The 16,593-nt window shown below is 43.3% G+C and overlaps 1 protein-coding gene across 3 annotated transcripts; it reads right to left on the bottom strand.

Annotated features, from left to right (window-relative positions):
- Positions 1-315: 315 nt before the first annotated feature.
- Positions 316-12,513, bottom strand: TXNL4A (thioredoxin like 4A). Of its 3 annotated transcripts, XM_061169815.1 has the most exons (5): positions 11,988-12,073; positions 10,255-10,399; positions 9,786-9,855; positions 4,654-4,757; positions 316-722 (listed from the first exon to the last, which is right to left on the bottom strand). In XM_061169815.1, exons 4-5 carry the CDS (start codon positions 4,695-4,697, stop codon positions 551-553), a joined length of 216 nt encoding a protein of 71 aa, XP_061025798.1. In that variant the 5' UTR covers positions 4,698-4,757; positions 9,786-9,855; positions 10,255-10,399; positions 11,988-12,073; the 3' UTR covers positions 316-550. The 3 variants fall into 3 exon arrangements, with proteins under 3 accessions (XP_061025798.1, XP_061025797.1, XP_061025796.1); XM_061169814.1 differs by lacking the exons at positions 9,786-9,855; positions 10,255-10,399 and adding an exon at positions 12,449-12,513 and having other exon boundaries at positions 11,988-12,156; XM_061169813.1 differs by lacking the exons at positions 9,786-9,855; positions 10,255-10,399 and adding an exon at positions 12,268-12,412 and having other exon boundaries at positions 11,988-12,156.
- Between the last annotated feature and the right edge of the window lie 4,080 nt (positions 12,514-16,593).

Raw genomic sequence — 16,593 nt, 5'->3', positions numbered from 1 at the left:
CCAAAGATGCCAGAAGCCAGCAGGGCCAGCAGGGGGCTAGGCACAGACTCCCCGTCAGGCCCCGGAGGACCAGCCCTGCCGACACGTGGGTCTGACCCCAGCCTCCAGAACTGTGTCAAGTCACCAGTCTGAGGGCCCTAATTACAGGAGACCCAGGAAACTCAGATAGACTCTCACTGACAAGTGTGCAAAACACAGCAGCCCCATGGGACCCACACCTGACCCTCACTCACCAGTGAAGAGTTAATTCTTGACTACCAAAATCGCTAATCTGTACACTCATTTTCATAAGAAATAAATGATTTTGACTGTTCCCATCACCACGTATTTTATTTATTTCAGCTAGATATTTACAGATATTTGCTGATACAAAAATACAAGGACCAGGCAGACCGAAAGTGGAGGCAATGCCACCCTCACTGCAAAACCCTCCAGCTCCGTGAGCTACGTGTACTTCCCCAAACGCTTTCTCAAAGGCTTTAAATAGTTGAAAATATCTCCACGTGAGAACGACTCCGCGGCACCGCATGCACCAGGACTGGGCGAGGGCTCAGTATCTGTACTTGGTGGAGTAGTCCTTCGGAGACACGACCAGGCCGCGACCCTTCCGGGCCCCCCGGTACACCGTCTCGATGATGTCGATCATCTCCTGCTTGTCTTCCATGGCCCAGTTGATCTTGTTGTTGTTGCCGGTGCCCAGGTCGATCATGATGTGCTTGTTCCTGCAGGTTGGGGAAAGGGGGTCGATGCTCATGAAAATCCTTCTGAAACAGAATCCCATGAAAAACATACCTGCATCTCCCACGTGAACAAGGACACACACAGTCAAGAGCGTCCACCACTGCTCAGCAGGCTGGAAACCACGTAAATGCGGCTTAAAGAAGCACACAGCTCCTTCCACGTGCTCTGCACTCCCCAGGACCAACAACCCACAGGGCAATCAAGGCCAAAGGACACAGCTTCAGTCACCTGGAAAGACACACTGTTTTCCAGAGGGCTGCACTGATTTACCTGAAAAAGGCAATGTATGCGTTTGTCATGGTGTTCTTGTGAACACTTGGTGTAAATTTTACTGAAAGCCATACTCATTGTGAAATAAATATGATGTTTTGCATTTCTATAATTCTTCGTAGACTGACCTCTCAAGACGCTTCTTTCTGAAATGAATTTATACGTGCACTGTGTAAAATAAAGACATTAACGTGTGCTGTACCAGCTGCACTGACTTTTATCAATTTAGCTTCCTGCTTCTGGAAGGTTGTGCGTCTGGCCCCCCGCTGCTGTTCCGTGGTGCGTGCCCCATCCATCCTGAGGTTACAGCATGGCCTCCTTTCAGCCAGGGCGAGCTTCCAAAAGGCAGACCTGATGCTTCTCTCTTGCTGCAAACACTCACTTCCAGGAACCTTCCAAGTCCACACACTGGCCCCGGAAACCGGGCATCTGGGCCCCGCCCCGCTCTCCCCTCAGCACCCGCCACTCCCCAGCCCTCAGCTGTCCATCCCCCCTCACCCTTGCAGGTCCCCAGACGTGTGGCGTGCGCTGCCCTGTGGCCCTGCCTGCGCTTGCCCCTGCTGGGATGCACGTGCTCATGCCAACCTTATCCAGCAGCCTTTGAGCACTCCCACCACCCTGCTGCACTCAGTGTCTGTGCCTCTGTAAATACCTGCAATACTGTGATTTATAGGAAAAATATATACTTGGTCACTCAGAAGAACATATTTCTCATATGTATTTGGTCTTCACCCACAGATCCTGGCTCACAGCTGCCAAAACCTTCGGAATTTCCTGCAATAAGAGTGATGGGATATTTGGACTCTAGTCCTCAGTTCCTGAAGACACTTTAGGGCCATAAAGGTGAAACAGGTGCATAAGCACCCTTTCTGTCACAGTGAGTTTGTTAATGAAGGTGACTTCTAGATCCCACCAGCAGGGTGTCCAAGAATCGCCTGTTGGCGTAGGGAAGCCTGCACACACGCGCACACACACACACGTTGCAACTGGGCCTGGGAACCCCTTTATCACCCGTCCCCTTGCATCTCCCTGGTTCCCTGTGCTAATTTACTCAGCTGTCGCCATCAGATGACGGTCTGTGATAGGAGGAACCCTGTCTTATCTGACTTAATGTCCCAGCACTAGACACAAAAGCCAGCAGGACTCTATACGTATATATCCTTGGTGAATAAATTAATTAAAATACTGTTACTACTTGTCTTAGAAACCTGGAATCCTGGGTCACAGAAACAGTAGAGGGTTTTGTCCCCTTTTCCAAGTGCAGCATCAGTCCTAAACTATCAAAACACACGATGGCCACAGCGCCACTCGACTCCTTTCTGCAACCTCCTTCCCCATCAGGGCAGCCGCCCAGATGGGCCCTACACAGTGCGGTGCCCACGGCCCACCTGGAGGGCTCTGGGAAAACGTGAGGAGCGCGGCAGAGAAGGCCAGGATTGCCTTAAACAGCCTGTTAGTGGAAACGTGGGCTTGGAAGGAGGTGGGGATGCGTTTCGGGGCGTGGAGGAAAGGGATCCTTGCTGCACAGCGGCGGAGTGTCTGTGCCGCTCCAAAGTCATGAGCATGGACCCCAGCCGAGGACACGTAAGCAACGTCCTGAAGGCGCCGCCTGGCTTCGTGCTGCTTATAGTAAAAGGAGGGAGACAACCCGGAGTAAGATCCGTTAACCCAGAAGGTTTTCTCAGCCTCTCCAGATAGCAAAAGATGCTGAAATCCAGAAATGGCTGCTGAACTGTGGACACAGAGGCCACACCACCTTCAGCTGAAACCTAGAAAAGACCTAAAAGTCAGAATGTTCAGTCACAGGACAGGATCTTCCCCCGGGAAGCAGCCATCGGGCAGAGGGCAGCCCCGGTGCCCAGGACAGACACCCGACTTGCTCAGGCGAGAGGGACAGAGCACGCAGTGACAGGAGTTGATGCAACCCCAAAATGCCGCCGGCAGCAAGCAGGTTAAAAATGAACCAGCTGCAAATGCCTTTCATAAACAAGGCAGAAAAAACTGGGTAGAACCCTCCCAGGGGCAGGCACTGGGCCAGGAGTATGATCCCAGCGCTGCATCAGAGCCCCCTTCCCAACCCTGACGCCCCCCGGTGAACCCAAATCGTTTCCTAAGCCTGTCCCACACTGCGTCCTGGAGAGGGGGCCGCAGATAAGAAGCTGTGTCCGGGAGCTGTGCTTAACGGGTCGCCTGGGAAGCCTCATCCACACCCAATTTGGCACATGGGAGGGATATGAATCTTTGGGAGCCGGAGGGCAGGCTGCAGTAGGCAAAATGCTAAAAGAACCCCTGCTGTTTCCTGCCCTAATCCCTGGGACTGTGCTATGATCAGACACCACGCCTCTGATCAGTTACACTACACTGCAAAGGGAATTCCGCACATATCCCTAAGGTTACTCATCAGTTGATTTTAAAATAAAGAGACTTTCCTGGATTATTGGGTGAGTCTAATCCAATCACAAGTGCCCTCTGAAAGCAGAACAGGGAGTTGGAGCAGCTGTACGAAAAGGACTCAACTCACTGCTCAGGGCTTCGAAGACAGAGGGGCCCTGGCGGAAACAGACCTCAGACCCCCAATCACCGGGAGATGGATCCAGCCCACAGCCCCCGTGAGCCAAGTGGATTCTTCCCTGACCAACTGCCTACATGACAGCCCAGCCCGTGACTCCGGCCTTGTGAGACCCCGAGGCAGAACCCACTGAGCCTGCCTGGACTCTGCCCTACAGACCTTGAGCTCATAAATGGTGTCGTTTTCAGCCACCAAGTTTGTTACAGAAAATAGAAACCGAATACACACCCTGCACACTCCACCCAGACCTTCCTCGACCATTAGGGAGCTCTGCTTCTGCAGTATGGCCTAATGTTTATATTGCTACTTACTAACTTTTGTAGGAACAATAAACAGTACGAAATTTTGACAAGTAAAAACCGTATCAAATGGTGATTTCTTTCCAAATTAAAGTTCCACAACGGCATTTTTTTCTCACTCATGATGTTACTTAACTGTATTATATAAATACCATCAAAGGTATTTGCGTCTGCATCAGACTCTTGTGTGCCTAACCAGTAGCCACTCCGTGTTCCCCTTCCATGCAAAGCCTGTCAATCATGGGTACAAATTAATTTAAGGCGATTAGGGAAAGTCTATTCCTTGAGCCAATGACTGACTGACTAGGGTACACAACAGAATTTTTCAGCTGATAAAAGATTTTTTACAAGATTTTGTATTTATAAGCAAAGTAATTAAGTACAGGTTTTCCTCTTGGATATCACAAAAGGATGCTAAATAGAGTCATTGATACATTTAAAAAGTGAGTTATTTTAAAGACATTTTTCATCAACAGATTAAATTTAAAGGTATCTTAAATTTCAGTAAGAACATCTTCCATTTAATAACACTTCCCCTAGGTTCCTGGGCAGTTATTTCAAAAGGGTAATTTGTTACTGAGTAAATGCTAAAACTGGAATTGTCACTTTGAAAATTATTTAAAAGATTGATTGCCTGGTGATACAAACTATATTATGATATGACTACATAACCGACTTCCTCCTAAATAAAAGAATCTAAAGATATCTTGATTGCATTAAACTTCCAGACCATCTATTCAATTTAAACAACAACTTTAAGATAAGAGAACATACCTGAAGAAAAACATGACAGTGCACGGATCGTATAATTCATACATTTTGTTGAAGTCAGGTACTTCTGTAATATCCACAAGATAAATAACTGCGAAATTTTTAACCTAAAAGTAAAGGAGATTGGGGGAAAAAAACTAAAATAACAAATCAACTTTTTATTCTGTAAAAGCACATTCAAAAACAAAAACAGAAGAATTTGTGTATAGCAGGACAATTTTCAAACTGACTCTGCAACATTTTTTCCCAGTAGAGCTGCCATGTAGGAAATTACTTCAAGAGGATCAGGGTCCTGAGCAACTGTCCATTAACATCTCATTTAATGTTTTTCAGAACAGCAAGTTATGAGAATCCTGCAGAAAATGTCCACAGATACATTATTGACGCTGATCTAGTAATAATCTATATGAACTTTTCCAATTCGTACTTTCACAAATACTGAATTACACGCATTAAACAACTGCTTTAAAACATGCCTTTGGAACTCAGCCACACACTCCCCTCTTACTGAGGTCTGGACACTTGCACAGACTAACGGCCTAACACCCCAAATCACACTGCAGGTAACTAAGGTTCTTTAATCTCTTCTGCAGCTGCAAGCTCATCAGAGAACATCTGGAAAACCCAGAAAACTGTAAATGAAACCACCTTCAACCCCAACACCCAGAGCTGACTGCTGAGAATATACTTTTACTATATTCTTTCCCATTTTTTCTGGTATATATGTTTATACTCTTTTAACAAAATGTGACCATAGAGTGATCACACTACAAGATTTTGCATCCTGCTTTCACTGTGAGCATCCTCTTGTATGAATCACATACTTTACATAAGAGAAAAACAAAAACAAAATTTTATGGCTATATAACAGTTCACCAAGTGGCTATGCCATTATTTTTACCATTCTTCTGTTATTTTCTTTGACTTTTCATGAATATAAATAATTCAGATTTTCATTGATATCAATTATTCACATGTGAACATTATTACCCTTAAATTCATATACATACTTCATTATTTCCTAAGGATAAACACCTAAAATAGAATCTTTAGAACAAAAGACATGACATTTTAAAGGCTCCTTATAAATACTGTCTCAATGCCTTTTAGAAAGCTTATACCAATTTATATCATGGGTTGAATTATGTCCTTTCACCCCACAAGAAGATATACTGAAGTCCTGACCCCCAGTACTCAGAATGTGACCTGATCTGGAAAAAGGGTGCCTGCAGAGCTCATGAGTGAAGGGCAAACGAGGTCTTACTAGAGTCTGACCCCTAATCCAATCTGACTGGTGTTCCTATAGGAAAAGGGCCATGTGAAAACACACCAAGGGAGAAGCCACATGAACACAAAGGATTGGAGTGATGCACACCCATAAGCCAAGGAGTGCCACAGATCGTGGAAGACGCCAGGAGCTGGAAGAAACAAGAGGGGATTCTCCCTTGAGGGTCTCAGAGGGAGCACGGCCCTGCTGACACCTTGATTTCGGACTTCTGACCTCCAGGCTGTGAGATAATAAATTTCTGTTGTTTTAATCTGCCCGGTTTGTGGTGCTTTGTTACAGCAGCCCCCGGAGATTCATAGAAAATGCACAACGTTTCTTCATATAAAACTAACTCTAAAAACCTAACTGTAGTTTACAGATGAAATAATATGGTAGTTGGGATTTGCTTTCAATACTGCAGCACGAAAAGTGTTTGAGGGGTTAAACGGTACAAGACTGACAAAATATTGGTGATTGCAATAGGTACAGAGGAGTTCACTGTCTTCCCCCCTTTACTTGGGAATGTGAAGAAGTATTTAACACAGAAATTTAAACCACCATCACCCAGAAAAAGGAGGAAAGGAAGTTGACATTTAGTGGGCACTCCTTCTGCGGACAGACCTCGGTGCTGGGGTAGGGGAAGAACAGGTGTCTCTCCCAGCCACCCCACCTGGCCCTTTCCTGGTGAAAGGGGAGAACACACCTGCAGAAGGCGGAGAGAGGGAGCCGAGCACCACGTGTTCACGGGGCCGCAGGGGCCACCGAGGCGGAGGGCCGGGCAAGCACAGCCACGTGCTGGCGGAACTGCTTTCTGGCAAAAGTTGCCCCGCTGGTTTTTAAGGTTCTGCCCACATCCAATTTCGCTAAGCAGACATATTTTATTTCTTCCCACATAATAAAACAGATATTATAATTAAAAAGATAGATACTAACATCACAGTGTAACCAAACACAAACACACACGCACACATCTGCCTCCTAAAGCATAAAATGCCAATCCAACAAGAGTCCCAGACACCCTTCAATCCAACGAAAGCCAATTGGTTCTGGTTCCTAGAACCTCCAAATCTCCAAGTTAAAGCAGAAATCGACCGGAGAAACCACATTCTCTTAAAAGTTACTAGAATATATCTCAACTAGTTCATGTATAAGGACATTCAACTATCCCAACTCAATGTCATATAATTTTCACACTGTAAACGCTGGTTTTTATGTGAGACTTTCTAAAAAGGCCTTATTTTCTTTTGCCTTCAGTGATGAGTAAGAAAACCGTAGCTCATTCAGAAGCAAAAAACAACTGACACTACAGGATTTCATTTTCTTTTCCCCTCCACATAAATCACATCATGGTCAACGTGAAGCCTCACAAGGTCGGGAACCACACCTGCGATATTTATTGAAAGAATGAACTTTAGAAATAAACTTATATTTCAAAATTCAGGAAATAAATTATTGTCACTATGGCCTTAATTACCTAATCCTGAGTTCCAACAGACCTGCATTAAGAGATGGTCTGGTCCCGCTTCTTCCTTAGAGGAGGTGCCCTGACGGGCCCTCCAGCCCCTGCAGCTCTGGGAGGAGAAGGCCCACAGCACCAGCTGGCCTTTCTCTCATTCTGTGACCCTCCCAGCTTCCCTCCTCTGGAAGAGCTTCTCCTAAAGGGGGTTGCACGGATTCTATCGTGATGCTTTCTACATGGGCTGAACTATTTATCCTGAATGTTTCACATCAATTAATGAATCTGCAATTAACTATAACCCTTGTGTATTTTTTATATAAAACTGAAATAAGCTAGGTGTCTATGATCTTTTCTCCATTTAAAACATGTCCATTTTGAAAACATAGAAATGGAATGGAAACATCATTGCTTTGTTTCCAGCCCAGTGTTTTTAAAACAAGTTATATAATTTAAACGTACATGACAATCAGGAAATTCCCTGGCGGTCCAGTGGTTAGGACTTGGTGCTTTCACTGCCAGGGCCCGAGTTCAATCCCTGGTTGGGGAACTAACATCACACAGCCACGCAGCCCGGCCCAAAAAAAAAAAAAAAAAACGTATATGACAGTCAAATAAAATCAATAGTATATAAGTGCTTTAAAATGAAAAGTAAATGTTTCCCTTTCCCCAGACCCACATGTTCTCTTGTGAGAAAACTGCATACATTCTGCTTTTCTCCAGCTAATGTCATTAACCAATGTTTCCCCACGTTATTAAATAAAGCTCTTAGGAAATCATTTTTAATGGTCAAATAACATCCCATCCAGGGGAGAAGATGCTCCACTTTAAATCCTAACGCCCCATTTCTGAGCCCGGACAAACTACTTTGTGGCACCTGCCTTGGGGAGCTGCCGTGAGGACCACACAGGGAGTCCATTTCCCGCCTATCACCGTGACTGGCCCACGTGCCACACGCTGGAGATTACGGTCATAAGCGTGCTCCCCCTTCACGGGGCATCATGGTTCTTTCCAGCTTTGCTACCAATCGCAGCAACAGTCTCAGGGAGCCTAAGGCATGGCTGTCCTTAGGGCTCTTCACCCAATGCCGAGCTGCTTCCCAGGGGCGGTACCAGCTTCACTTCTGCCTGAGTGTTAGATCGGCTTTCAACATATGCCCTAAGAGTTAGACCTTTGATACACCTGAAAAATGACAGTACACTATTTTAACGTGTGCTTCTTTGAAGTTTATTTAACCGTTGGAATTTCCTCGTTTTTTCCAGTTCTGTGCCCATTTATCCACAGGGGTCTTAACCTTTTTAAATGGTACTTTAAACTGACCTGCAGGAGTCTACAGTATCTACAATAATATTTTGCGCACTATATTTGCAGTAATGTTAACCAGCTGTTGAAGAGTATTTTTTTTAAAATCAAGAACCAGATGTACAAATTTCCCTTCTATTATCAAGTTGTTTTCTAGTGTATGTTCTTTTGATTGTCTAAAATAGTAACTATCCTTTCCAACCCTGCTGCCACACATTTTACAAGCAGCCTGCTTCTTCAGCAAGTCAGTGATTACGCAGTTCAGTGGTCCTGCATGCCGCCAGGTGCCTCCAGGTTAATGTAACTCGTGCAAATCACCAAGGCTCAAGGCCGTCGGTGCTGCCAGCCACCCTTCCACCTTCTGTATAGAGCTCCTCCACTAGCTAAGAACCCACCTAAAATTCTGGAAAAAATGTTCTTGACTGTCAATTGGCACTATGTATTTCTGAAGTGTCAATTTTTACATTTTTAGATAGTTCACTTCAAAGCAATCAAAAAACTGCATGATAACTTCATTTTCTCAAATTACTGTTTGCCCTGATTGGCTGTTGGTTCCTATGAGACTCCTCATTTGAGCATAAATTTCTGCTGATTCAACCTACTTTATCTCATGCTTAAGAATGACCCCCTGCAGTCATTCCTAAGTAGTTCCATGAATACATTTACCTTATGTACAATCTAATTAGCATGTATGGCTATGAGATAGTATCACTGCGGTTTTGCATATTTTAAACTCTATCTGTATGAGCTTTTTAAACAGACCAAAATTAAACATCCCACTTATTCTTAAATATAATGGGATTTAGAAACAGTGAGCTGCGGCAAAGTGCATTCCTACAAAATGGCAAGACAGCTCAGAAGTACACAAAATAGTCTCACTTCGAAGCTGTGCGTAAATCACCCACTAAACAGGAACCTTTATTTTGGTTATCACTCTACCAAACTCCAGGCATCTGTCAAATCTTTAAACATATGTCTATGTTTTCCGTACAGCTCAAAACGAGCGCAGCATGCGGCGGGGCTGGAGCTACCAAGCAGCGAGTCGGTGAGCCCCGTTCCAGGAGGGACAGTGCGGTCAAGGCCAGCCTCAGCACTGGGACTCTTACTCACTTTAAAACAGCTGGGGTATCCAAACAGGGCTCGCAACAAGACGAGGAAGATCCCCCATTATCTGCCGTCTCTGCAGAGGGAGATAGACAGTTAAATTGTTCTTTATACTAAAACCTTAAATTTCAAAACTTCCTGTTGCGCTTCCCCGAAAAGGGCTTCCAGAATTATAAACTCATATTCTGCCCTTATACTAAGTAGAAAATAAAACATTAATAGTCTTGTAATGCATTTCAAGCTTGCATTCTGAATAACTATACTATAATATAGTATTGAAAGTTTATTAAAATAGAAATCCAAGTTTTGGACAAAAGAAATGGAAGAACTTAAAAGACCAAAGAAAAGCACTCAAAGTGAGCCCAGTTAAACTGTACCAAGAGAGCACGTCTGCTAGTACTACAGCGATTTGGTCTCTGACTGATATATAGGGATTAGAAAAGAACAGTTCTGGTAAAAGTCCCTAAAAACTTACACTGACACAAAATCTGCCTCCTAGCTAAGAGCATCTCGCTGCGTTTTGCTCAGATATGAAGAGCAAACAACCCTCGCGCCTCTGCCATCCTAGCCTCGTGCTGGGGGCAACCGGGTCTGGACAGCCCCTGGTGCTCATGCGCCACCTGCAAGGCAGAATCCAGAACACACACCGAAGTTACTTCAGGGTCAACACAGCAGTGATTCGCTCATTGAACAGTCTCTTCGTCCATCTTCACTGAAGTCTGCAGTCTCTGCCCTTGACTACTGCAGCTTAAGCCATGCAGACACGACTCCCTGGCACCACCTCACTCTTGACCTCTGACGGGACTGGGAGGACCCCTGGGGGAGAACCCTGCTCTCCTGAGTTCCCCAGGCACCTCCTCAAGCTCCCTCAATGTCTTGGCGCCCAAGAGGAAGAAGAGGGGAATGGCTATAATCACAGCACTCCTACTCTGACCCTGACCTCGCTGAGGGGATTCTGAAAGTCATGTTAGAATTCCCTGGGGAGCTTCTTTAAAAAGCCGTTTCTGGACCTTGCCCCAGACCTGTAGAATCAGGATCTCTGAGATGCACTTTGGTAAGTATTCCAAGTGATACTTACGCTGACAGACACAGAAGGACAGTCCCTAATGTTCACAAGGCCACCTCCCCCAACTCTACCTGTTCCACCAAATAGGAGATAGTGAAAATTACCGATGGCAGGTCAGATAATTTTTCCTTTCCTGAATACAAAATATATCCTTACACCTGTTACTCTTTACTCAAAGGCATTATTTTAACCCAGCCCATATTAACATATCCTACTCCTGTGAAAGAAAAGATGGCTTCAATGTTTCTTACTTTTACTCTTCATTAAAATGAATAACTTCTCAAATTATTATGGAATGTTAATAAGTTAAATATTTTATTAACAGCCTTTTGCCTTTTGCCCTATTGCTACACCTGCAAAAATCTAAATCAAAGTTATCTTAGAATCCCTGAGACAATTATAGAAAAAGAATTAAGCCCTGGTTATTCAACAGTGCCCTACAATTGCACTTTACTGTCAGCAAACAAAGGCCACAGACAATCCAGTGTACTAAATTTAAGAATTAGGAAAATTAGCTCTAACAAGTATAGTTCTACTTTCTCCCAATGTTTCCTGCATTTGAGTCACTCTAAGCTATAAATCGAGTCACTTAAAAGAGCACGGGTGGGGTAAAGAACCGATCCAAAGAAAAAGAACGGGATTTACTATGCTATCAACATAAATGTTCTGCTTTATAAACGCAACAAATAAACATGGTACCAAAAAAAGGACAATCCTTTTAAACTAAGCTATTCAAACTAAACTAAACTAAACTAAACTAAGCGTATTCCTACGCTCCTGCCAAAGTCTGCAAATGTGTTTTGCTCTGGGCACTACAGATGTAAATTTTTGAAAACACCCTCTCAGTTAAAACCCCTGTAAGTTAATAGGAATTATGAACTTCTTTAGGGGGGAGAGATCATGAACGTCTTAAAAATTTGAAAATCTATGGAAAATTCTCCCAGAAAAGAACATAAGCTATTCTGACCAATTTCAGGGAGCCCATCCTCACATCCCAAGGGAAGACTGTCCGTTTGTGAATCCTACTGCTTCTCTTTCACCGGTGAACGTGCCGCACTTTTAAATCTTACCGGCAAAGCCATCCAACACGATGAAATGACCCAACGGAAGGCGGGACGCGTTGGGAGGCGGGGATGCGTTACCTTTTCAGCTATGCTGTACAGAACCTCGTCCATCTTCATACAAGTAGGGTCCCAGTCGTGTCCAAACCGAATGACGACCACGCGGTCTTCTTCCGAGAGGATGGCCTGATCCACTTGCCAGCCATTGTGTAGGTGCGGGAGCATGTACGACATCTTGGGGCCGACGGGTCTGCGGGAGGGAACCACCGGCCAGCTCCTCCCGGCTCCAGCGCGGCGCACCCACGGGGCCCCCACCCCACGGAGCCTCCCCCCGCGGGGTCCCCACCCCACGGGGCCTCACCACGCGGGGCAGTCGGTGCGCTGCCGGGAAGGCCAGGCCCGCGTCCACCTCGTCCCCAGACCCCGACCCCACCAACGGATCGCCTCCGCCCCGCGGCCCAGAACCCAGGGCGAAGGGACCCCTGGGGTCGTACACCCACGCCTCCCTCGCCACCCGCTCCGGCCCCCGGCCCGGCACGCACACTGGGCCCTGCGGCTCAGCGGTCCTTTCGGGCGTGGACGCGCGCCCGCAGTGCGTGCGCGCCGGCGAGTGCGTGCGCGCGCCCCGGGCCGGGGCCTGGGGGCCGACTGGGCGCCGCAGTGATGGGCGTGGCTGGCAGGTCCTTATCGTGAGCGGCTCAGAGGCGGTTCGGCTGGATAGGGCTGGTCCAGAGCTGCTCCCTCTCCGGTCAGTCCATCGGAGTCTGAGCTCCTACGGTGCCACCGGGGCCCGGGGTGGACGGAGAGGATGGCATCGCTGAGGAAGGGCTCGTCCCCGTTTACCCCCAGACGAAGTCCCCCAAATTAATCATTTTGGCGGTCACGCTTTCCAGATGTAAACACAGTTGCTTTACTCGTCTAAAGCAAGTAATTAACAGAGGAGTCCTGGTAAGACTCACATGCGCTCAAATAATTTATTTAAATTAGTATTTCTAAACATTTTTTATTGTGGTAAAATATAGATAATATAAAATTTACCATTTTAGCCATATAGTTCAGTGGCATCGTTGACATCCTTGTACAGCCATCACCACTCCAAATACTTCTTTTGTTAAAAAGCTTTGTTGAGGTATTATTCACGTACCATAAAGTGATTCCCCCATTTCAAATAAGATGGGTTCTCCCAGAGTTGTGGAACACTACAGTCTGATTATGGAAAATTTTCATCACCCCAAATCCTGTACTCCTTAGCAGTCAGTACCATACTCCTCCCATCCCTTTGGCTTTTGTCAACTACTAATCTATCCTAGACATTTCATGTAAATGGAAGCATAAGTATGTAGTCTTTTGTGACTGACTTCGTTCACTGAGCCTAATACTCTCAAGGTTCACCCACACTGTAGCAGGCATCAGCACACTTGACACTTGAGCAACAGGGGTTTGAACTTACACATGTGCTATGTGTACTACATGATCTGCAGTTGGTTAAATCTGCAGATGGGGAACCGCGGGTATGAAGGGCCAACAGGAAAATTTTGCGTGGATTTCTGACTTCACAGAGGGTCATGGTTGAAGGGTCAACTGTACTTGGTTCCTTTTTGTTGCTGATTAATCTATTGTTTGGATATATTGCATTTTATCTCTCCATCAGTTAAGTGACATCAGGGTTGTTTCCACTCTTTGGCTGTTATGAAAAATGCTGCTATGAACATTTGTGTACAAGTTTTTGTATGGATTTTAAGTCTTCATTTCTCTTGGGTATGCAGGTGGCGTGGTTGAATCATGTGATAATTATGTTTACTGTTTTGAGAAATTGCCAAACTGTATTTAAAAGCGGCTATACCGTTTTACATTTCCAACTGCAATGTGGTGGGGTTGGATTTCTCCACATCTTTGTCTACTCTTGTTATTTGTGTGTTTTTGTTTTTGTTTTTTTACAATGATATCCTGGTAGTTGTGAAGTGATGTCTTATTATGGTTTTGACTTGCATTTCCCTAATGGCTAGAGATATAGAGCATCTTTTAATGTACTTACTGGCAATTTGGAGAAATGTCTATTCATCTCCTTTGGCCACTTAAAAATGGATTAGTTGTCTTTTGATTATTGAGTTGGAAGAGTTCTTTATATATTCTGGATAGAAATTCCTCATCAGATATATGATATGAAAATATTTCCTCCCATTTTATGAATTGACTTTTCACTTTTTATTGGTATCATTTGCAGCATAAAACTTTTAAATTTTGATTAAGTCCAAGGTATCTGTTTTTCCCTTTGTTGCTTGTGCTTTTGGTATTGTGTCTGAGAAACCATTGCCTAACTCAAGATCATGAATATTTATTCCTCTTTTCTTCTTAGACTTTTAAAGTTTTAACTCTTACTTTTAGGTCTATGATCATTGTGAATAAATTTTTATGTATGGTGTTAGGTAGGTGTCCAACTCTATTCTTTTGGTTTTTTGTTTTGTTTTGGCGGTGCCACGTGGCTTGTGGGATCTTAGTTCCCCCACCAGGGATTGACAGCTCTATTCTTTTGTATGTGGATATCCAGGTGTCCCAGCACCATTTATTGGAAAGAGTTTTCTTTCCCCATCAAATTGACTTGGCTCCCTTGTTGAAAATCAATTGACTTTAAATATAAGGATTTATTTCTGTAGTCTCAATTCAATTCCGTTGATCTATATGTCTAGCCTTATGTCAGTACCACACTGTCTTGATTAGTGTAGCTTCATGATAAGTTTTGAAATCAGGAAGTGTAAGTCCTCCGACTTTGTTCCTTGTCAAGATTGATTTGGCCATTCTGGGTCCCTTGCATTTCCATATGATCTTTAGGATTAGTTTGTCAATTTCTGCCAAAAAAAAAAAAGCATCTGGGATTTTGATAAGAATTGTGTTGAATCTGTACACCAATTTAGGGAGTATTGCCATCTTAACACTATTACGTCTTCTAATCCATGGATATGGGATGTCTTTCCATTTATTTAGGCCTTCTTTAATTTTTATGACTTTTATAGTTTCCAGTATTCATGTCTTGCCCTTTTAATTAATTTTATTCCTAAATATTTTATTCCATTTGATGCTATTTAAATGGAATTGTTATTTTAAATATTTTCAGATTATTCATAATCAGTGTATAGAAATAGAATAGATTTTTGTGGGGGGAGGGAAGAATCATTTTTTATTTTTATTTTATTTTTTGAATCTTTTACAGTTGTATCAACCACACATAATTTAATGGAAATTTTTAGTGACTCATCTTTATTGCCTTTCTAAAGCATATAACTTAGTCGTCATAGATATAAGCATTCTATGCCTTTTGCACTCATACTTCGTAGTTTTATGGGACATTTAAATTATGTAACTTCAATAATCCACAAAATTTGCATAAACTGGTTTGGGATTAAATTCGATCACATATAATTCAATTGGTGACAGCAAAAATGCACAGATGTATAGGGAGCTGCTTGAGCATTCAGCTTGGTTTGTGAAGAGAGTGAAGAAATGCAGTTACTCCTAAGAATCTATTAGGTAGAGGTCAATTTGAAGATCTTTGAATGTATATGGAAAGTGATATTTGCATGCTTGTAGATTTTACAAATCTATGTTATCACATTGAATAAATATAGTAATACGGAGACTGCAAAATAGAATTGATTTTTTTCATCTGTTTTTATTTTGTTTTTTCTCCAAGTTTTATTGAGATGTAATTGACATATAGCACTGTATAAGTTTAAGGTGTACAGCATAATGCTTTGACTTATGTACATCATGAAATGTTTATCACAATAAGTTTAGTGTAGATGCAAAAGAAAAGAAAAAGAAAAAATACTTTTTCCTTGTGATGAGAACTCTTAGGATTTATACTCTTAACAACTTTCATACATAATATACAGCAGTATTAATTATATTAATCATGTTGTACATTACATCTCTAGTACTTATAACTGGAAGTTTGTACCTTCCGACCACCTTCTTACAATTCCCCCTCCCCCAACCCCCCACCACTGGTAACCACAAATCTTATCTGTTTTTCCATGAATTTTTTGTTTGTTTTTTGAAGTATAATTGACCTACAACACTATGTTAGTTCCTGGTGCACAACATAGTGATTTGATATTTCTGTATATCACAAAATACAATTGAGTTTTGTATAGTGATCTTGTAGTCTGCAACCTTGCTGGATCATTTATTATTTTGAATAGTTTTTTAGTGGATTCCTTGGGATTTTCTATATATAAGATCATATCATCTGCAAATAGGGACAGTTTACTTCTTCCCTTCCAATCTGGATGCTTTTTATTTTTTCCTTGTCTAACTGCCCTAAAACATCCAGTACAATGTTGAATAGAAGTGGCAAGAGCAGACATTTTGTCTTGTTCCTGATCCAAGGGGGGGAAGCATTCAGACTTTCACTGTTAAGTAGGATATTTATTGTGGGCTTTTCACAGATGCCCTTTATGAGGTTAAGGAAATTCTCTTCTATTCCTACTTTGTTGAGTGTTTTGTTTTTTTTTTGTTTTTTTTTTAATCATGAAAGGTTGTTAGGTTTTGTCAGATGCTTTTTCTAATGCATTTATTGAGATGATCATGTGAGTTTTGTCCTTTATTCTCTTAATATGGTGTACCACATTGATTTTTGTATGTTAAACCAATCTTGCATTCCTAGGATAAATCCTATTTGGTCACAGTC

This window comes from Eubalaena glacialis, chromosome 15 (genome assembly GCF_028564815.1).
Source record: "Eubalaena glacialis isolate mEubGla1 chromosome 15, mEubGla1.1.hap2.+ XY, whole genome shotgun sequence".
Classification (NCBI taxonomy): domain Eukaryota; kingdom Metazoa; phylum Chordata; class Mammalia; order Artiodactyla; family Balaenidae; genus Eubalaena; species Eubalaena glacialis.
Note: the sequence above shows the minus strand (reverse complement) of the source record. Positions and strands in the feature narration are given on the sequence as shown.